The sequence below is a fragment of the Ahaetulla prasina genome, chromosome 2 (assembly GCF_028640845.1).
Source record: "Ahaetulla prasina isolate Xishuangbanna chromosome 2, ASM2864084v1, whole genome shotgun sequence".
Taxonomy (NCBI): Eukaryota; Metazoa; Chordata; class Lepidosauria; order Squamata; family Colubridae; genus Ahaetulla; species Ahaetulla prasina.
Window position 1 is genome coordinate 77062218 of NC_080540.1, and position 22480 is coordinate 77084697.

At 39.7% G+C, this 22480-nt stretch overlaps 1 protein-coding gene across 3 annotated transcripts in view; it reads left to right on the forward strand.

The window, feature by feature from the left end:
- The window catches only part of CACNA2D2 (calcium voltage-gated channel auxiliary subunit alpha2delta 2), a 663083-nt gene that overhangs the window by 540459 nt on the left and 100144 nt on the right, over nt 1-22480 (forward strand). For all 3 annotated transcript variants that reach the window (XM_058167293.1, XM_058167292.1, XM_058167291.1), the window contains exons 8-11: nt 55-105; nt 2046-2145; nt 8697-8855; nt 12376-12483. In XM_058167293.1, coding sequence (XP_058023276.1) covers nt 55-105; nt 2046-2145; nt 8697-8855; nt 12376-12483 — 418 coding nt within the window. The remainder of the gene's footprint in view (nt 1-54; nt 106-2045; nt 2146-8696; nt 8856-12375; nt 12484-22480) is intronic.

Consider the following 22480-nt stretch of genomic DNA (forward strand, 5'->3'; position numbering starts at 1 on the left):
TCACAGTCTATTGAATGCAAGTTCTCATTTTAGTTCTCTCTTTGCTTAATGCAGGTACATTCAAGGGGCCTCATCTCCGAAAGACATGGTGATCATTGTGGATGTGTGAGTATTTTTCCCTACAATTATCCATGTGTCATGTTTTCAGACTATATCTTATTGTTTGGGCCCCAGTAAAATGCTAAGTTTATGCTGGACTATAAGGAAAGCTGAGCGTCAAAGAATTGAGACCTTTGAACTCTTGTGCTGGAGAAGACTCCTGCGAGTCCCTTGGACTGCAAGGCAATTAAACCAGTCAGTCCTAGAGGAGATGAACCCTAACTGCTCTTTAGAAGGCCAGATCCTGAAGATGAAACTCAAATACTTTGGCCACCTAATGAGAAGGAAGGACTCACTGGAGAAGAGCCTAATGCTGGGAAAGACTGAGGACAAAAGAAGAACGGGACGACAGAGGTGAATGGATGGAATCACTGAAGCAGTCGGTGTGAGCTTAAATGGTCTCTGGGGGATAATAGAGGACAGGAAGGCCTGGAGAAAAGTTGTCCATGGGGTCACGATGGGTGAGACACAACTTCACAACTAACAACAACAACAACAACAACAACAACAACAAATGCTAAAATTCTTGAAATGAACTTGGAGGCCCAGTGGGTGGAGGGACTGTCTCTACAGCATAAAAGATTATCATGGAAAGGAATTGCAACATACCTGGTGCTTCAGATATGAGGGCAATTTGATTGCAACAGCTCTTCTCACATTAGTTACCAGGGTGGATTTGGCTAATCTGGCTGACCAAGAGGGTGACTCTTTCCTCCCTCACAGTCAATATATACCTCTCCCAAAGCTCTACACAGTGAGCAAACAAGAGTGGGCCATTTTTTCATCAAGGCTGGAACAGCCTAAAATTTGCTATTTCCCTTACCAATTTGCACCCTATTTGTAGTGCCCAGGTGTGTTCAAAGAGCATTGGGAGGAATTTGGGCCTGACCAAGTATTTGTGTCTCCCATCTTATACTAAACAAAAATAAGTCAGGGTTACTTTAAATGTCTGCATAATCCCTTGTCTAAGTCCCTCCTTAATGGCTCTTTCAAGGTCAGCTCTAAATTCCTTTTGGGAATTTAGTGAGCAGTGGGCTGCAGTCCTATGCAGCCGAGCTGGGATATATTGCTTCAAGATTTTGAAGGCACGGATATGTATGAAAGGAAGATTAGATGCAATCAGCACATATGCTAAAACCCATTTTGCTGGAAAATCAATCCTATTTAATTTGGCATAACTTATTCCTAAGTAAACAGCAATAAGGCTGGAAAGCTTTTAAAGCCACAAGTCTATCCATATTGATTTGCTGATCCCAGGAATCTCCCCTTTTACCTTCCACCTCTTCCAACAAAGGATTAATTGTCACAGTTATGACAGAAGTGCCCTGCCTAGGACAAAGGTGGAAGGATCTTTACATTTGATCCTACACTTATTTACTCAGATCCCTAGTACATTTAGTGGAATGGGCTGCCAAATCAACTAATTTTTAAACTACGGCCTACGGGTGATTTTTTTTTTTAAAAAAGAAAGCTTCAAATATGGGATGGGTTCGAGAATAATGAAGAATTATCAAATGCTGTTGCTAAAAACTACTGGGTATAGACAGAAGAATGTTTCTGTCAAGCAAGGACACTGGTGAAACAGTCTGAAACCTGAGGGGAGGAATATACCCACACCAATCTGAACTGGACCATAGTGCTGGGGGGGCTCATCCCAACGCATAGTGGCTTGACAGTGTGATTGACAGAATGGGCATTGAAGTACATCAGAAGGTACTCATGGTTAAGCTCCTACAGTTTGTTGCCTGCTGATGAGGGAAAGCATTTGAAGTTAGAACAGCTAAGAGCAATCTTGAGCTGTCTCAGATATGGGTTAACAACAAGATGAAGGCTGCCTCATGAGGTCACAATGAGGGAAATATGTTGCTATGTCATGCTTCTGGAAGTGAGGAAAGGCTCTTAATGAAAGAGATGCATAATGAGCTCTACCTTATCTTCTGTTACAGGAGTGGCAGCGTCAGTGGCCTGACGCTGAAGCTGATGAAGACCTCCGTCTATGATATGTTGGACACCCTCTCAGATGATGACTATGTTAATGTTGCTTCTGTGAGTAGCCAGCCTGTGGTGGGAAATAAAGGGACAATGACAGAGGCAGCTTTCCACCAACATGGCATCCACTAGATTGGCATTGACTTGATTGGGAAGTCTAATTAAAGAGATAATAAATGCTAATATGCATTGTGGAATCTGTAGTAGCTCATAGCATCTTTAACACTAGATTTGTTATGAACCAATAAGTTGGCTATATTTGCTTTTATATCTTCGGTGATGCAATGCTGAGTAATGCCTCAGTCCAGATTTTTTAAAAAATGGAATGCAGATCAAGGGAGTATATGACAATTTGTGCTGTGCACACAAAGGAAGTAAGATGCAGAATCTGATATGTTCTTCACTGTAGTGTCATCCATGGCAATAATTGATGCATTTCTTTATTATGTATAGATTCTCTTAATTACATTATAGATATAGGTACACACATATACCTATACCTTTAAAAAACACACATATTCTTTCTTACATAAAAATACACGCTCAATTTAGGAAAGAGCAGATTGAATGACACTAAATTGTACTACAACCTATTGGTAACCAAGGTGTTATAACTGTGTAGATATTTAGAATTCACAGCAGCATTCCTCTATTCTGACACAGGACAAATAGGTATGCCCACAGTCTATAGGTTTATAAGCTAACCATAAGGAACTATCAGGTGTATTGTGGCAATCCATACATGCCTAAAGATAGTGAAAAAGAAAATTTGCAAGAAATATTTGCTCTCTAAGGATGTTGGAAAGCTTCACTTATCTGAATTTAAATAGAGTGACAATTTTCACAATCCAGACTGTTAGATAATTTTTTTTATTAGATTTTGCACTTCTCTGGCCTTTGCAGCACATTTTTCCTACAATCCAGTCCATCCTGATTGAGAACATTTGATTGAAAGAGTGTGAAATACTGCAATAGTAATAATATACAATGATATATAATCATTTCCATTGGAATAACAACTGCACCCCAACACATGCATTAAATACTTGAGAATCCATTACCAGTATAGATTATTGCTTTTCTCAATTAATTTTCAGTCCTATTAGTTAATAGTACAATACAGGTAGTCCATGAGTTTCGACCACAATTGAGCCCAAAATTTATGTTGCTAAGTGAAACCTTTGTTAAGTAAGATTGTGGCTTTCCTTGCCATATTTGTTAAGTGAATCACTGTGGTTGTTAAATTAGTAACAGGCTTGTTAAATGAATCTGGTTTCCCATTGACTTTGCTTCTCAGAAGGTTGCAAACGGTCGCAAAAGGTGATCACATAACTCCGGAACACAGCACTGTAAATCAGTTGCCAAGCATCCAAATGTAAATCACGTGACCATGGGGATGCTGCAACGGTCACAAGTGTGAAAAATGATCATACACTTTTTCAGTGCTGTTGTAACTTCAAAAGGGCACTGAGTGAACTGTTGTAAGTCAAGGACTACCTACGGTACAATTTTGAAGATGATGGTTCACAATTCATACTGGAGTCAATCTATTTAGCTCATATAAATTTGACTATATCAGTAGCAGGCGTGATAGATAGTCCAGAGGACAGGAAAGTGACGATGAAACAACTAACCGCTCAGGAACAAAATAAGTATTTCTCTAGCAGCAAAAGAAGTTAATGATCAAAGCTGTTATCCTGGATTTGATGTGGTGTTTATTGCCTGCTCTTGCACTTAGCAACCTCTAGGAATTAAACGATAGCTTCTCTAGGAGTTGCTTGAAAGCATCTCAAACCAAAATGCCACATCAGCCTTACAAAAACAACCATGCTCTTTATTTGCCTGATTTGTTTCCTTCTATAACATGGGGTGGGGGGAGAGGGAGATGCCCGTCAGAGGCTTTGGCTTCTGCCTCACGCAGCTCCTGCAGCCCAATTTACCATTTCTGTCACCTTTCCTTTTCCCACATTCCTGACTGTTCTTTGCCTTTGATCGATTGCAAATGACAAAACACACCTGCAAGAAATAAATTGCATCCTCCTTTTGCCATTTCCTCTGTGCCAGCTTTGACAAGCCGTTCTGTTTGCACAAGGTGGCTCTTTGTGGTGGAAGTTGTGGGGGGGGCGGGGGGAACGGGGCAAAGCCAGCAGGTATGACAAGGATGAGAAAAAGGAAAGCTTTGACGGAGAGGAAGATGCTCATGAAAGAAGCCGAGCCCTTTCCTGAACCTGGGTTGGATCAAGGTTAGTTTACAGGCAGGAACACGTTTTGGGTTATGGATCAAGAATGGAATTGGAGGCCTCAGCAAAACTGAGCTCCTTTTAGTAGTGTCTTCCCAAGCTGCTGCCTCCAACCGAATGGATACATGAAAAGGAACGTCTAAGGATCACAGCCACTTGTTCAACAGCCTCTTTCTACCTGTTACATCCTTGTCCCTAATCTAAAAATAGAGGGTCCTTTTTACCTGTTATTCCCTGCTCTCCTAATCCTCTGGCAAGCGTAAAGCTTCTGGAACAGGAGAGGTGTTCTTTTATCTCTGCTATGGCTTGAAGGAAGTAAGGAACAACCCAAATCTACTTAAATATCTCTTTGAATGACATTCAGTTCTCTAGCAAACACATAGAGCTTTATGGGAGAGGAAGAGGACTCAGACATTCAAACTGAAAAGCTTTTCTTTTTAAAAAAAAAATCAGCTCAGGGAAAAATAAACTTTGCTTCTCTTCCAAATGCCCTATAGTTGTTTGAGACAGGTTTTTTTTTTGAAGGGGGAAAAGTATATTGCTTCCCATCCCTCCTTATCTATTCGATAAGGACTGGCAGAACTGTAGGCTCTCCAACTCTCCGTATCTTATTCTAGAATGGGCTTAATTGTCAGTAAACTTCAGGCATGATTAACCAAGTTCTGATATTTCATTGCAGACAAAAATTAAGCCACTACAGTAGGACAATCTGCCTGTTATGTTATCTCACAATCAAAGAGTATATATCGTGGTGAAATCCAACAGGTTCTGACAGGTTCTGGAGAACTGGTAGCGGAAATTTTGAATAGTTCGGAGAACCGGCAAATAGCACCTTTGGCTGGCCCCAGAGTAGGGTGGGAATGGAGATTTTGCAATATCCTTTCCCCAGGAGTGGGGAGGGAATGGAGATTTTGCAGTATCCTTCCCCTGCCACGCCCAGCAAGCTACACCACTTCCACCAAGCCACACCCACAGAACCGGTAGTAAAAAAATTTGGATTTCATCACTGGTATATATGTATGCATGGATATTTGTTCCAGAGTTTAAATTCTAGACTCCATCCCCTTTCTTTCCAAGTTAATGGACCTTTGGCTATTCTTTTCAATGTCACAGCTGGAATGTGTTGACATAATGTCACTAGCCTGAGAACTACTGGTCACTCTTATACTAGCTTTCTTCTGAAGATAGGAAGGAATGGTACCATCACAGCTTCAAGAAATGCTCTCAGTAGAAAGGGTGGGAAATGACTGAGAGATGGAGAAAGCATATCTTGTAGAACAGCACAAGAAAATGAATGACTTGGTGCCCTTTGCCCTTGCTAACTGACAAGTGCTTGACCTGTCCTTGAGCTAAACTGGTCCCAGTGGCCAGAACAGCTGAGGAGGGGTATCTTCAGTGATGAAAATCCCACTTTCTAAGAAGGGTTCTGTAGCCTCATGCCTGATGAATATCAGAAAACAAATAGGAGCATGGTTTGTATAATACTCGTCCTATATATGCACTTATTTATTGTTCCGCCCTTTAACATTTTTCTGCCTCTGAAGCCTTAAAGGGACAGATCCTATGAGTGGTATGCATACATGTGAAGTGAAGTGAAGCTGGCGGTGTGTTCCTGGCACTGTAGGAACAATCTTTCATGTGCCCAAACAAAAAAAAATATCTAAAATATCAGTGAAATTTTACTATTTATATCTACTGGGCCTAGTGGATTGCTTTGAATCAAGTTTACTCCTCTTTAAATAGTTTCCATAACAACACTCCTTGTTACAAAGTAAAACCTCTAAACAATTTAGGAGTATAATATGTACCTTCCTGACAGCAGGTGACATATTTATTGACAGCATTATGCATTGCCTATAAATCAAATAGGTAACTGAGAATTGAACAGATATTTTGGACTATAATTTCAAGAAGTCTTTGCCATTAACTATGTTCACTAGAAATCCTATATATATACTGGTAGATGAATCAGAGTTCTTAAAATTCCCTATATAGTATTTTCTGATAGGTCGACTTTTAGGACAAAAGGAACTGTATGTTTCTACACTTCAGTTTCCGTTCTAATTGCAAAAATTTATACATTTATTAAGTTCAGAGGACAGGCTAAGATTTTAACTTAATTTTAAATTTAAATTATTAAATGGTGCCTGGTTAGAGCACCAGTCTAGAGGCCTGGAGACTGTGAGTTATAGTTCTGCTTCAGGCATGAAAGCTGGCTGGGTGACTTTGGCCTAGTTGCTGTCTCTCAGCAAAATTCATTTTGCAGGGTTGCTGTTGTAGGAAAAATAGGAGAGCAAAAGAGTAGCACTAAGTGTATTTGCCACTTAAGTTATTTATAAAAACAGTAAATATGGAATAAAATTAGACAGATAATCTTAAACCCTGACATTTCAGCAAGAAATGGATAGACCTTGGCTTGAGAAGAGCAAATTTATGACATCCCCACCTAACTGGAAAGCACTAGGTTGAAAATTGTCAGTGGTGCTATGATTTTAAAATCAGTTCAGATCCAGATTTCTGTTGAACTAGTATTCCGTTGAACTAATATAACTAATGCTTATTTAGTATCCTATGACTATCACTAAGTTGTATCTTATATGAATGTATTTTTACAATGACTATGATCATGATTTATCACTTATTGTTTGTATGTACACAGAGAGCTTATGCACTGGAGACAAATTCCTTGTGTGTCCAATCACACTTGGCCAATAAAGAATGCTATTCTATTCTATAAAAGCATCCAAGAGGCAAGCCTGAACTGTAATTAGTTGGCATGCCAATTTTTCCATCTGCCATGAGTCACTGGTTTATTACTGAATCCCCAACGGTCATAATCCTAGCCACATCAGGAAAAAATAGCAAATGTACTGTTTTTACTCCAAAACCTGATCCTGAGAGTAAAAGACAGGGAGAAAGCTTGAGGAATCACCTTCTAAGTACTTTTCAGTTTTATACTACGTATTTTAGGGTAACTTCCCAAATTAATGTTTAATTTGACTCAGATTAATCTTGTTCTTCTCCCCCTCAATAAAGTCCTGTAAATTTGTTCTTTTAATAAATTAAGGCACACCATGAAAGAAAGTAAAAACTTCATCATTCTCTGTAACCCTACCATGTGCCTGTTGACTGGCAGAAACATGGCTGGCCTAATTAACAAGTCTAGCCTCGTTACTTTTGCTGGATCACTGACTTCTAAATTAATGTTCTGTATTTCCAGCAAACTAAGCCATAAGCGAAAATGAGTGTTTTTTTTCAGTTCACCTGCTGGCCAAACTCTATGCAGGAGAAGCCTCATCTATCCCAGCAACCATTTATCATAGAGCACCCACTTCACTGAGCCTGTGACCTTGTGATAAGGCATTAAAATGTCCTGCAAAAAAACATGTTTGGCCAATCCCAGTTACGCTGTCCACAAATTCATTCAAATATCAATCACTCTTAACAGAAAGGACAGTTTGTGTTATTCCTTAATGTCAGTCTATTCCTACAGAAACCTGAATATAATGTGGTCCCATCAGTAAGAGGGCTGTAACCCCCAGCAGAGGATGGGAAACCATGTTTATTTCAGTCAGACCTTTCTGTACTTCTTTAACACAACCTTATCCAAACTGTCTTTCCTTGTGTGATTGGAATTATAATCTGCAATCTTCCTTTCACAAGAGGGTGGGAGGACCATAAAATATCTTCCCCAGTGGGCATATCTGCTGTGCGCTTGTTATGCATTTTAATTGGCATACTTTCTCCTAGAGAGCCCTGTGAATTGCAGGCTGCAGTGGTAATTGGAAATATCAGTTTGAGGTCATTGGTGTTCCTTCCCCTTACAAAAGAACTACAATTCCCATCATCCCTAGGTTACAGCCGGCTAAAATCTTAGTATTTATATGACCACTCGTGGAAAAAAAATAGATCTTGACTGCTGTTTGATCTCTCTCAAAGATACACTCACTACCAATTGAGACTGGTATATTGCAATTGATCATCATTTCCAAGTGTAGTGGGGAAACATGCTACCCCTTTGCTGTTTCTTCTCTTGCTCTTACATACACACATCCTCTATAGCTGAATCTTGATCAGCGCAGCTGCAGAAATTATTTCAGCTAGAAGGGTTCCAATATTTTGAACTAGGATATAATCATATTTTAAAGGAAAGTGGGTCTCTGAAAGTAGTAGTAATTTTCTTCTGACCTTCCTTGACTCCCCAATTGATTGTCTCAGCTGACTTGAGTATCTTATCATAGCTCATATTACTCAAAACATTTACGGCTCTGTTATTCACTAAACCCAGTTGGTGGAAGCTGATCAGATTCCCAGCTTTTGCACGGTGTCCTTAACTAATTTCATGGCTTATAATTTTCTGTCTTTCAGTTTAACCAAAAGGCGCAGCCTGTGTCCTGCTTCAAACATTTAGTCCAAGCTAATATCCGCAACAAGAAGGTTTTCAAAGAGGACGTAGAAGGAATGGAGGCCCAAGGAACCACTGATTATAAGGCTGGCTTTGAATATGCCTTTGAGCAGTTGCAAAATGTAAGTCCAGGATTTAAATTTGGGAGGGCGGACCATGGAAGGCTAAGCATTTCAAATAAGATGGAGGCAAAGAAATACGGAGCTGGAGAAGTAAGGGCCAAATCTGATAAAAAGTCATATGAAGAATTTTTAACACTCTATTTGCTGAAAGCACCAAAGTGCAGGATCCTTCCAATTTATCTCCAGCAACTGCTATCAGGGGGCGGGGGAAGCAATGAAAAATCTCTATATTTGTAATTTTAGCTTGACCTTGACAAGTCTAAGCAGCAGAAGGATTTCTGGAATTTCATGTTTGTGTCTCAGATTCTCATAATATCATTACTGTGTTAGAAAGTAGAAGGGATTATCCTAAGAAGCTTCTCTGTTGGTTCAGTTTTCCTTGATGAGGCACTAAATAAATATATATTGGACAACAATCTGAGAAAATTGAACTCCCAAGTCTTACTCAGCCAAAAAAACCTCACTGGTGGAATTGGTTTGTTGCTGTAACGAAATAAGGAAAGAAATCATGCATGCAGCTTTGGAACGAGAGAATAGAAATGGAATAATACTCCGAGGCCACAAGGAAAGAAAGAAATCCATTGTGTTTACTTGTAATTATAAGGTTGTCCATTTCATCTAGAAACTTTTCAGAACTCTGGACAGGGCACTAAATTTTTACTTACACATGCCTCTTATGACATTTGCTTCTTGTCATTTTTTTTTAAATCTTAAATTTGCCATGATTTCTTCCTTCAGCCTTGGGAACTGCAGCAAGTTATAACACTGTGGCCCATTCTCTCCACACAGTCAAATATTTGATGGCAGCCACAATTCACTTCCTTTGTTTTGTCTCCCTAGGTAGATGCAACCTTCTAGTCTGCCAACTGCAGCTTTGCTCTTGAGATTTACTACAGCTTTCATTACCACGAGAACCCAGCCTAGCACAACATTCCACAAACATTGTCTCCCTTTGCTATATTCTGCTGTTCTGCTGTTAACTTAGCATACAGATAAACATTAGCCCAGCACAACAGTCTTTGATTAAAAAAAATATTAAAAGACTGTGAAGGCTTGTGGAACCTGTCACTTAAAGCCACAATGATTTCCCCTTTTAACTGCCAAGTTCCAGGATGTCTGCATCATAGGCATCTTTTCAGAGAAAAAGACAGCTTATTGTATTTGAAATATTCTGCATGCAATTAAAAAAATGCCATTTGTAAGCATAGTACATTGTAAGCAAAATATATTTGTATTCCTCTGGTTGTCCCATATGTAGATCATCTCTCAGGATCAAATACAAGATTCTTTTTCACACCTACCTACCATATGAGGGAGGTGGGTTTTTTTTTTTTTTTTACACCTAGCAACCCTGTGAGGCAAGTTGGACCAAGATAATGACTGACCCAGATAATGAGTCACTAAACCTGTTTATTGATTGAGAAGGGTTATTCTGACCATAATGCAAGTAGGCCTCAATTAACAACCATTGAAGTTAAGAACCTTCCTCCCCTCCCCTCAAAAAAAGGTACCGGTGACCCAATTCTGGAATTCTGATGGCCCATGGTCATTTTTGGGTGCTGGCAACTGGCTCACATTTACAGCTATTTGCAGCATTCCACAGTCACGTGACACAATTTTCAGTATTTTTTGCCAGCTTCCACATTTACTTCTAGTTTCTGACAAAAATGGTCATATAGGCCGTGGTGGCTCAAGGCTATAAGAAGCCTGTTATTAAAACCAGCTGCCTGCAATTACTGCAGGTTCAAGCCCCACCAGGTCCAAGGTTGACTCAGCCTTCCATCCTTTATAAGGTAGGTAAAATGAGGACCCAGATTGTTGGGGGGGCAATAAGTTGACTTTGTAAATATACAAATAGAATGAGACTATTGCCTTACACACTGTAAGCCGCCCTGAGTCTTCGGAGAAGGGCGGGATATAAATGTAAACAAACAAAAAAAAAATAGCATAACAGATTCATTTCACAACCAACACATTCCCTTAACAATTGCGGTTAAAAAAAGGTCATAAAATCTGGTGTGGTCACATGATAATGTGCTTAATGACTACCATGACTTATGACTGTAATTCTAAGATCAATTATAATTGTAAATTGAGAACTACCTGTACTACAAGCAACAATGCAAGCAGCCATTGCTTAAACACTGCTGTTTCGATCATGCCACCAGCAAGAGTAGTTCATTAGCCAAAAAGACGTCTGAATTGTATCTCCTGCGTGCAACCAAGGCACATTTATTCCTTCCAATAAATTTTTAAAATGGAGCTCTGTATCCCATTGCCTTAAATTAGCTCTGTCTTCTGATATGCTAGAACTGAAGGATATTTGCCCATCCAACAGCCTGGCATCTTTGGAACTGCCTTCACTGCAATTGCTACCTGAAACATTTGATTATTAAGAGGCTACATGATAAACAGAGCTGGAGCCTTCATTATTCTTTTTCCCGATCATGTGAGGGGCTGAAACCAAGGATAAAGTTTCAGTGCTGGGTGCTTTTCCTTAGATAAATGAAAACTCCAGCAGCTGGTACTTAAATTTCATTGGAAACAGCTGCCTCTTCCATTTCATTATAAAGTTAGCAGGACTCATCTGAGAAGACTTGGATCAGAAGGGTTATAGTGACGTTGGACAAAATAAAGATGAATAGCTCTATTAAATGCTGAGCGGTAATAGCCACAACATAATTTCTGTCCTGACAGCAAGTCCCTCTCCCTTGCTCATCTGTACCACCTTCACCCCTGGAGAATAGCTAAAGAAAACAGATGTCTCTCCGCCAGTGTCTTAGAGGACAGCAACTAGGATGGGAAAGAAGTAGAACTGATAGCCTTGACATTTATTGTCTTCTGCTCTTTCCCTTTACAAATATCCTATTGTTGACCTCTATAAGGAAGTGCCCTCCTAGGGACACATAAGTACACATATAAATAAATATACATGTCCTTTTACTGCTTCCCCTAAGATTACAACCATACATTTCCTTTCACTGGCTTATCCAGAAGTCTGAAAAATACACCTCAATTGACTTGAATAGTGGATAGGAAAAATATATGTGCTAATGCATGTATGTCTGTATTTCTGAAGTCAGCAACCTGTTTGCGCATGTTTGTTCTTCTCCTTAGGTAGGAAATGTATTAGTCCAAAGTCTCAAGTAAAAAGTTATGGGGTCTGAAATTTATACAAATGTGCAAATTCTACACTGAAACCTGCATTTTAAAAAAAAATGTAATGATGTTTATAACTCAAAAGTGTATATGGGAATATGCATATTTAAGAAAAATATGCAAAAAACTTTATTAGGAAGAAGCATACACTAAACCATATTCAGTTACAGAAAAAATTGCTTGAAGAAGCCATACTGTATGTGTTAAATGCCAATTTCCCACTAACAATTTATTTTAATCAAGTACTCTTACAAATACAGTTATGTACTTTATATTACATTGTATCTCTCCCAGAAAAAAAAAAACAATGTTCTTGGCTCTGTCTCCTATACTGGCTAAAATGTCTGCTTCTTATTTATAGTCCAACATTACAAGAGCCAACTGCAATAAGATGATCATGATGTTTACTGATGGAGGAGAAGACCGAGTGCAAGATGTTTTTGAGAGGTATAATGGACCCAACAAGACGGTGAGTATTTAGCCTTCATCTGAACTTGCCCTTGACTGTATTATGTCCCTAGGTGGGCATCTGATATTACTAGAGCCACTTATATGTCTCTTCAGGTTCACAATCAGATTGCAGAGTAGTATATCTAGGTGGTCTATTTCTTAAAGGGGTCCTAAAACGAAGACCTACTAGGATTCCTCCAGAATACCAAAATATCAGCATCTAATCCTTTCTCCTTCCACAATCCACATCCAAATCACAGTGTAGTTGCAGCTGTATCCTCTCTGGTAATGCCATTGCCGTGCTACTAATTCCATTCTCAGAGGCTAGAAATTGTATAATGGATCTTCAAATTGTTGCCAGCTCAAGTACTGTGTTTCAGATATATGAGCTTTTGAAATCAAGAATCTAAATAATGAATAATAGATAGAATGCAACAGAAAGTCAAGCACTTTATATAGACACACAAATGCATTCTTTCTTCACTAAATATGTAAAAATACTATTTATATATTTACTAGAAAATGCTAAATCAGCTTATTAGACAGAAAAAGACCTCACATTGCTGCATTTATTAACTTTCTGTCAGTAAAAAGGAATCTCTTCCACATAGCCTCTAAGTCAAAATAGACAGTTAAAGTTCTTAATTATCTGATCTCCTGAATTTTTTTTTAGAAAAGTTCTGGATTTCACCTGTGGTTTAACAGAGCTGATTGGGGAAGTCTCCACAAGGGACATAATGAATCAGGATTGGTTTTACTCAGTGGTGAAATTTGAACCGGTTTGCTACCGGTTTGCTGGCCGCACATGCATGCTGAATACCAAGCACGTGCACATGTGCAATATGGGCCAAAAGGAAGTTTCGGAAGGTAAGTAGAACATCGAGGGGAGGATCAGCTGTGCCGTGCGATTTAGCTTTGCGAGAAAGCAGGATTTCCTGCTTTCTTAGCAAAGCTAAACCCCACAACACAGCTGATCGTCAGAAATACCAGTTCGGAGGAACCGGTAGCTTTTTTTTACTACCGGTTCATCCGAACTGGTAGTTTTTATCACTACCAGTTGGCCCGAACCAGAGCAAACCGATAGCAATTCACCCCTGGTTTTACTCCTCTACTATAACAATCACATTTAGTTACATTTCAGATTCAACAAACATGATTAAGCTCATAAATTCAGTTCTGCCTGGGGGCTAGAGAAAGGAAATCAGTAAAATCTATAGATTTTTTTGTTTTCTCCTAGAAAATTTTATCCAAATGAAAGGGTATACAAAGTTAAAATAATAATAATAAAGATCAAATGAAGGATAGAAAGAGATGTGCCAAAGGAAAAAAAAAAAGCAAAATATTATATGGCCAATATATCAGGGGTGAAATGCTCCCAGATCGGACCGGCTCGCGCGATCCGGTAGCGATGGCGGCTGGTGGTTCGGAGGACCGATAGCAAAAATCCCTGGCCCCGCCCCCCTGCCTCTGCTGAGCCACACCATCAGCAGAGGTTTTTTTTTTACTTTTAAAAGCCGGTTTTGCTTCAGCCAAAACATGCCTTTAAAAGTAAAAAAAAAGCCTTTGAGGATCCCGCCCCTTAGCTGAGATCGGCAGAGACTTTAAACTTAAAAAAAAAAATTAAAGTCTCCTCTGGCGATATCACCTGAGTTCCTCATCAGCAGAACCTTATTTGTACTCTTACTTGTAGAAAACATGTTTTCTACAAGTAAGAGTAGAGATTCTAAGGCACTTACCTGATTACTGATGAACGCATGGCCACAGCCCGAAAGCAGTTTCAGTTTCAGCCAGACAGAATCAATTGCTTAGCTAATCTATTTCTTCAGTGATCAACTGGCTGGCTTTGCTGGCTGAGGAACTCTCGGATTTGAAGTCCATAATAAAATTAAATTAAATTAAATTAAATTAAAAAAAATAAAAAATAATAATAAAATAAAATATTTGTGCAGCTTTCTGAGATTTGGTGTGTTTCTGTAGTGTTTCACTCTAACTACACAAACACACAAAATCTCAGAAAGCTGTATGTGGCATTGTGTGTGCGTGTGTGTGTGTGAACTGTGTGTGTGTAAAGTGTGGAAGTTGGTTTTTGAGCTTTTTGTGGCTGTGTGAAGTGTGAAGTGCAGCTGCTTTTACATTGTGTGTGAGTCAGTTGTGTTGTGTTGTGTGTGTGTAAAGTGTGAAAGTTGGTTTTTGGTACCTCTTATTGTTTTTTATACTTTGTTTATTATTTTTATTATTTATTGTTATTGGCCATGCCCACCCAGTCATCTGACCACTAAGCCACGCCCACCAATTAAGCCAGGCCCACAGAACCGGTAGGGAAAATTTTTAGATTTTACCCCTGCAATATATATATAAAAATTCAGGCAAAGCATATAATGAGACCTGGCAATGGTGAAGACCAGGAAAGTTAAAGAAAGAGACAGAGGAGCTAATTCTGGCTGCACAAAATCAGGTCTTAAGAACAAATGCATACAACGCCAGAATTGAGAAGACAGCAATAGGCAGCAAATCCTGTCTCTGCATAAAGAACTATCTGACAATTGAAAGACAAAAAGGACAAGTATAAAAAGTGGAAAGAGGGGCAAATAACTAAGGCAGAATATCAGCAAATAGCCTGAGCCCGTAAAGATGAAGTGAGGAAAGCTAAGGCTCACAACGAAAAAAGCTAGCGACAAAAGTAAAAAATAACAAAAAAAGCTTCTTCCAATATGTTAAAAACAAGAAAAAAGTCAAGGAAACAATTGCCCCATTGCTGAGGGAAAGTGGCAAGAAGGTGACAAGCAACAGGGAGAAAGCAGATCTACTTAACTATTTTTGCATCTGTCTTTACACAAAAGGAAAAAACAATCCAACCTATCAAAAACAGTACCACAAAAAACAGATTAGGAACACAAGTTAAAATAGGGGGAAAATGATAAGTGAACATCTGTCTACCCTAGACGAGTTCAAATCATCAGGACCGGATGGATTACACCCCAGGGTTCTGAGGGAACTGGCAGAAGAGATCTCAGAACCACTGAACTATATCTTTCAAAGATCCTGGAGCACAGGGGAGCTGCCAGAGGACTGGAAAAGAGCTGATGTAGTTCCCATCTTCAAAAAAGTAAAAAAAAACAGATCCAGGAAACTACAGACTATCAGCCTGACCTCAATACCAGGGAAGATTCTGGAAAAGATAATCAAGCAACGAATCATTGAACACCTAGAAGCAAACAAAGTAATAACCAAAAGCCAACATGGGTTTCTCAAAAACAGATCATGCCAGACTAATCTCATTGCATTCTTTGACAAAATGACAAAATTAGTGGACCAGAAGAATGCTGTCAGTATAATTTACTTGGATTTCAGTAAAGCATAAAGTAGACCATAACCTACTACTAGATAAAGTAGAAAAATGTGGGTTAGATAGCATCACCACCAGATGGATTCATAACTGGCTGACCAACTGCACTCAATGTGTAGTCCTCAACGGAACTACATCCACATGGAGGGAAGTATGCAGTGGAGTACCCTAAGGCTCTGTCTTAGGCCCAGTACTCTTCAACACCTTCATCAATGACTTGGACGAGGGGATAGATGAGGAACTCATCAAATTTGCAGATGACACCAAACTGGCAGGAATAGCTAACATTCCAGAAGATAGGCTCAAGATACAGAAGGATCTTGACAGACTTGAACATTGGGCGCTATCTAACAAAATGAAATTCAACAGTGAAAAAAGTAAGGTTCTACATTTAGGCAAAAAAACCAAAATGCACAGGTACTGTATATGTGGTACCTTGCTCAATAGTAGTAACTATGAGAGGGATCTTGGAGTCCTAGTGGACAACCATTTAGATATGAGCCAGCAGTGTGCAGCAGCTGCCAAAAAAGCCAACACAGTTCTGGGCTGCATGAACAGAGGGATAGAATCAAGATCACGTGAAGTGCTAGTACCACTTTATAATGCCTTGGTAAGGCCACACTTGGAATACTGCACTCAGTTTTGGTCGCCACGATTTAAAAAAAATGTTGAGACTCTAGAAAGAGTGCTGAGAAGAGCAACAAAGATGATTAGGGACTGGAGACTAAAACATATGAAGAACAGTTGCAGGAACTGGGTATGCCTAGTTTAATGAAAAGAAGGACTAGGGGAGACATGATAGCAGTGTTCCAATATCTCAGAGGCTGCCACAAAGAAGAGGGAGTCAGGCTGTTCTCCAAAGCACCTGAGGGTAGAACAAGAAGCAATGGGTGGAAACTAATCAAGGAAAGAAGCAACTTAGAACTAAGGAGAAATTTCCTGACAGTTAGAACAATTAATCAGTGGAACAACTTGCCTGCAGAAGTTGTGAATGCTCCAACACTGGAAATTTTTAAGAAAATGTTGGATAGCCATTTGTCTGAAATGGTGTAGGGTTTCCTGCCTGGGCAGGGGGTTGGACAGGAAGAACTCCAAGGTCCCTTCCAACTCTGTTATTATGTTATGTTAAGTCTGAAGAAGCTGAAGAAACAGGGAACTACCTGGTTAGCTGCTGCAAGAAGATCACACAGACTGCCTACAAATGAGGGTATGACAAAGTAGCAACAACGGTCCATTGGAACATCTGCAAGAAATACTATTTGCCTGGAAGCCAGAATGGAACTGGTGGGACCATAAAATAGAAAAAGTAATACAAAATGAAGAAGCTAAAGTGCTCTGGGCCTTTAGAATTCAAACAGACAGCACCTGGCAAATCCCAGACTTGGCAAATGTCAATAAGACAGGCAAAAAAGTCAGGAAAGCGGATATGGCATCAGCAGAGAAGAGAAAGAACAGGAGAAAAATCACAAAATACAAAGACCTGCAAACAGAAATAGAATGTGACAAAAGAAAGCAAACATAGTGTCAGTAGTAATAGGCATCTTGGGTGCAATTCCAAAACATCTGGAGCATGGCTTGAACAGCATCAATATTGACAAAATCACCGTCAATTATTGCAAAATGCAGATTTACTTGGGATAGCTTACATCCTGTGATGATACCTTTGACACCATCTAACATCAACAGCTCCCTATCCTTGGGAGGGGTTTGATAGGCAGATAAAAATGCCAAATCCAATCTAAATAAAGGGCCTCTGTGGCTCAGACTGGTAAGACAGTCTGTTATTAACACAACTGCCTGCAATTACTGCAGGTTCTAGTCCCACCAGGCCCAAGGTTTACTCAGCCTTCCATCCTTTATAAGGTAGGTAAAATGAGGACCCAGATTGTTGGGGGCAATAAGTTGACTTTGTATATAATATACAAAAGGATGAAGACTATTGGTTGACATAGTGTAAGCCACCCTAAGTCTTTGGAGAAGGGCGGGATATAAATGCAAATAAAAAAAAACAAAAACCTCTGGCTGAGTGTGTGATCAGCCATAATCCAACAACAACTTGTGAACACCTTCCTCTCCTCATTCCCTGCCATTATTTGTCTTGTTCTGAAAGTTCATCCTTTGCCTCTGGTGCAGAGGTCTCCAACCTTGGTCCCTTTAAGATTTGTGCACTTCAAGTCCCAGAGTCCCTCAGCCAGCAAAGCTAAGGGACTCTCAAAGGGACCAAGGTTGGAGACCCCTGCTCTGATGGGTCTATTTTACAACAAAGAAAATGACTCTGCAGTGGCTAAGCTAAATACTCTTCTGAATGCCCCATGTGGACATTTGATTTTTTTTTCCTGAAGAAAATATGGATAAAGTCATAAATTGCCAATCTTGTTCTACTGCCTATACAATGATAATCTTTCTCCGTGAAGATTTCTTTGGGAGTCAATAACAACACCAATATAATCAGATCCTTGAATATAGGATATATTCCTATAGAAATACCAAATAATTGAAGACCCAGCTGTCTGACTTGCTTCGATTCAGTCATGGGGACAGACAGGAGCAGCTAACTCAGGTTTTATCCGCCTCATTTGATGCCAGCTATTTAGACAGTTGATCTTCCTGCCTGTCTGCTCCTGTGCTGAGCCACTGCCCCTTTAATGGGGCGTCTAACATACCGGTACTGGTTTTATTGCTTGCACTGACCTTGAAGTGCCAGAAGGAAAAGTGGACAGAACTTCCTTTGAAACTTTATAGAGCCTGTTTCTACAAGAAAAAGAATGCATTCTGTTAATACGTTGGATATTTGAGATACCCCATCAAAGTCTGTATGTGAAATGTTAACCTGTTAATGGAAGTTCAAATTAAATGGCCTAGACCAGGGGTGTCCAAACTTGGTCCCTTTAAGACTTGTGGACTTCAACTCCCAGAGTTCCTCAGCCAGCTTTGCTGGCTGAGGGACTCTGGGAGTTGAAGTCCACAAGTCTTAAAGGGACCAAGTTTGGACACCCCTGGCCTAGACTCAAAGTCACATAACTATTTTTTACTCTTCACATTCACATTCTTTCTCCCTCTTCATACAAAGAAATAAAGGAGAGGGTTATGTCTCTTTTGCATTTTTTTGGAGAGGATACATACTTAGCATGAGTAATAGAAAACTTGTAAGTATCCAAATGTTACTGATTACAAATAGCAACAGTCCCCAGTCACTTCTGAGGAAGAAAGGGAGGGAGGGAGGGAGGACGGAAGGAAGGAAGGAAGAAAGAGAGAGAGAAAAAAAACCTCACTTTTCCAGCTTATTTTATATAAGTCTTATTAATGTAACTAACACCTAGTGGGCATTAGAAGCAGGACAGTTGTCATGATTCCTTCAAAATTCATCCTGTTTTTCAATATCTAAATTTAATTTTATTACGTGTATACAGCCGAGTATGGAAATTGACAGTGAAAAACCTGTTGATTGAAAAGGTGAAAGTGAGGATTAATTTAACATCCCCTGAAATGTTTTAGAGTGGGCACGAAAAGAAGGACTCCAGTATTTTAATAGGTCCAAAGTAGAACCCAGTTCAGCTTACTTAATTGATTGGGAGCATGCTCCAGGGAAAGGGTTCAATTTATAGAACTCAAACTCTGCAAGGTGAAGATGATAGAAGTTGTAATCCAATGTGATTAGAAAGGCCTCTCGTTTGAAAATCTGAATTGTAGGAATTCCCTCCTTCCCCAATACTGTATCCATCATTCCCAGTAAGTGAAGAAGTGGAAACACAGGAGACTTTTCTTTACCTCTGCAATTTCTGTAGGAGATGTGTATGTATTTATTTATTTATTTATTTATTTATTTATTTATTTATTTATTTATTTATTTATTTATATATATATATACTGCCCTTCTCCCGAAGGACTCAGGGCGGTTTACAGCCAAATAAAAAACAGATTTCACAAAAATTTAAAAACATTTTAAAAAACTAATTCGATTAGGCCGAAACAGACTAAAACTATAATAAAACCCACATTAAAACTACATTAAGCCAGCCCCGCGCAATGAAACAAAAAGGTCTTTAGCTCGCGTCGAAAGGTCCGGAGGTCATGGAGTTGACATATCCCCGGAGGCAGCTCATTCCAGAGGGCAGGAGCCCCCACATTGTTTGACTGACGGCACCCTGAGGAGACCCTCCCTATGGGAGCGCACGGGTCGGTGGGAGGCTATTGGTAGCAGCAGGCAGTCCCGTAAATAACCCGGTCCTATGCCATGGAGCGCTTTAAAGGTAGTAACCAAAACCTTGAATTGCACCCGGAAGACCACTGGAAGCCAGTGCAACTTGCGCAGGAGTTACATGGGAGCCTCGAGTTACTCTCTCTATTACCCGCGCAGCCGCATTCTGGACCAGTTGGAGCCTCCGAGTGTAATGATTGGGTGAAGAGAAAAAAAAATAGATGTATTGCTACGGTAGGCTTAAATACTGTGGTTGGTAAATATAAACAAACATAACATCAGCATAAAATATTTCCCAGGTAAACAACTATAAAATCATAATAAACATAACAATAGAGAATAAAAACAAAAGTAAAAAAGAATAAGAGCAATTGTGGATGCTACTCAGTCTAATTATTGCAGCATTAATACTGTAAGCTTGTATAGAGCCACAGTGTTGCAGTGGTTAGAAAGCAGTACTGCAGGCTACTTCTGCTGACTGCTGGCTGCTGCAATTTGGCAGTTCAAATCCCACCAGGTTCAAGGTTGACTCAGTCTTCCATCCTTCCGAGGTGGGTAAAATGAGGACCCAAATTGTTGCGAGCAATATGCTGACTCTGTAAACTATTTAGAAAGGGCTGTAAAGCACTGTGAAGTGGTATATAAGTCTTAAGTGCTATCGCTACTGCTATAGAAAACCCTAGCCCTATTAAAACAAGGCCAGGGGAGGTGCCTTCTGAATCTCTCAGAGGAAAACTGTTCCACAAGATTGAGGTCACCAGAGAAAAACAAAGTTTGCCCTTTCCACCTCACTGATGTGGGCACACTAATCACCCCCACTTGAAATGAGCTGGCTATTTGAAATGAGTAATTTATTTATTTATTTTTTATTTTATTAAATTTTATACCGCCTTCTCCCGAAGGACTCAGGGCGTGTACAGCCAGAATAAAAACAAAATATATACAATTTAAAACAACATTTTAAAAGAGCAAATTTTAAAGGCTGATTATTAAAATTTAGATTTAAAATTTAAAAACATTTTAAAAAACTAATTCGATTAGGCCGAAACAGACTAAAACTATAATAAAACCCACATTAAAACTACATTAAGCCAGCCCCGCGCAATGAAACAAAAAGGTCTTTAGCTCGCGTCGAAAGGTCCGGAGGTCATGGAGTTGACATATCCCCGGAGGCAGCTCATTCCAGAGGGCAGGAGCCCCCACATTGTTTGACTGACGGCACCCTGAGGAGACCCTCCCTATGGGAGCGCACGGGTCGGTGGGAGGCTATTGGTAGCAGCAGGCAGTCCCGTAAATAACCCGGTCCTATGCCATGGAGCGCTTTAAAGGTAGTAACCAAAACCTTGAATTGCACCCGGAAGACCACTGGAAGCCAGTGCAACTTGCGGAGGAGTTACATGGGAGCCTCGAGTTACTCTCTCTATTACCCGCGCAGCCGCATTCTGGACCAGTTGGAGCCTCCGAGTGTAATGATTGGGTGAAGAGAAAAAAAAATAGATGTATTGCTACGGTAGGCTTAAATACTGTGGTTGGTAAATATAAACAAACATAACATCAGCATAAAATATTTCCCAGGTAAACAACTATAAAATCATAATAAACATAACAATAGAGAATAAAAACAAAAGTAAAAAAGAATAAGAGCAATTGTGGATGCTACTCAGTCTAATTATTGCAGCATTAATACTGTAAGCTTGTATAGAGCCACAGTGTTGCAGTGGTTAGAAAGCAGTACTGCAGGCTACTTCTGCTGACTGCTGGCTGCTGCAATTTGGCAGTTCAAATCCCACCAGGTTCAAGGTTGACTCAGTCTTCCATCCTTCCGAGGTGGGTAAAATGAGGACCCAAATTGTTGCGAGCAATATGCTGACTCTGTAAACTATTTAGAAAGGGCTGTAAAGCACTGTGAAGTGGTATATAAGTCTTAAGTGCTATCGCTACTGCTATAGAAAACCCTAGCCCTATTAAAACAAGGCCAGGGGAGGTGCCTTCTGAATCTCTCAGAGGAAAACTGTTCCACAAGATTGAGGTCACCAGAGAAAAACAAAGTTTGCCCTTTCCACCTCACTGATGTGGGCACACTAATCACCCCCACTTGAAATGAGCTGGCTATTTGAAATGAGTAATTTATTTATTTATTTTTTATTTTATTAAATTTTTATACCGCCCTTCTCCCGAAGGACTCAGGGCGGTGTACAGCCAGAATAAAAACAAAATATATACAATTTAAAACAACATTTAAAAAGAGCAAATTTTAAAGGCTGATTATTAAAATTTAGATTTAAAATTTTAAAAATATTAAGAATACCCAATTAAAATTCAACACTAATTATGCCAGTCCCGCTTTAATAAATAAATATGTTTTGAGCTCACGACGGAAGGTCCAAAGATCAGGCACTTGACGCAGGCCAGGGGGAAGTTCGTTCCAGAGCGTCACTGCCCCCACAGAGAAGGCCCTACTCCTGGGGGCCG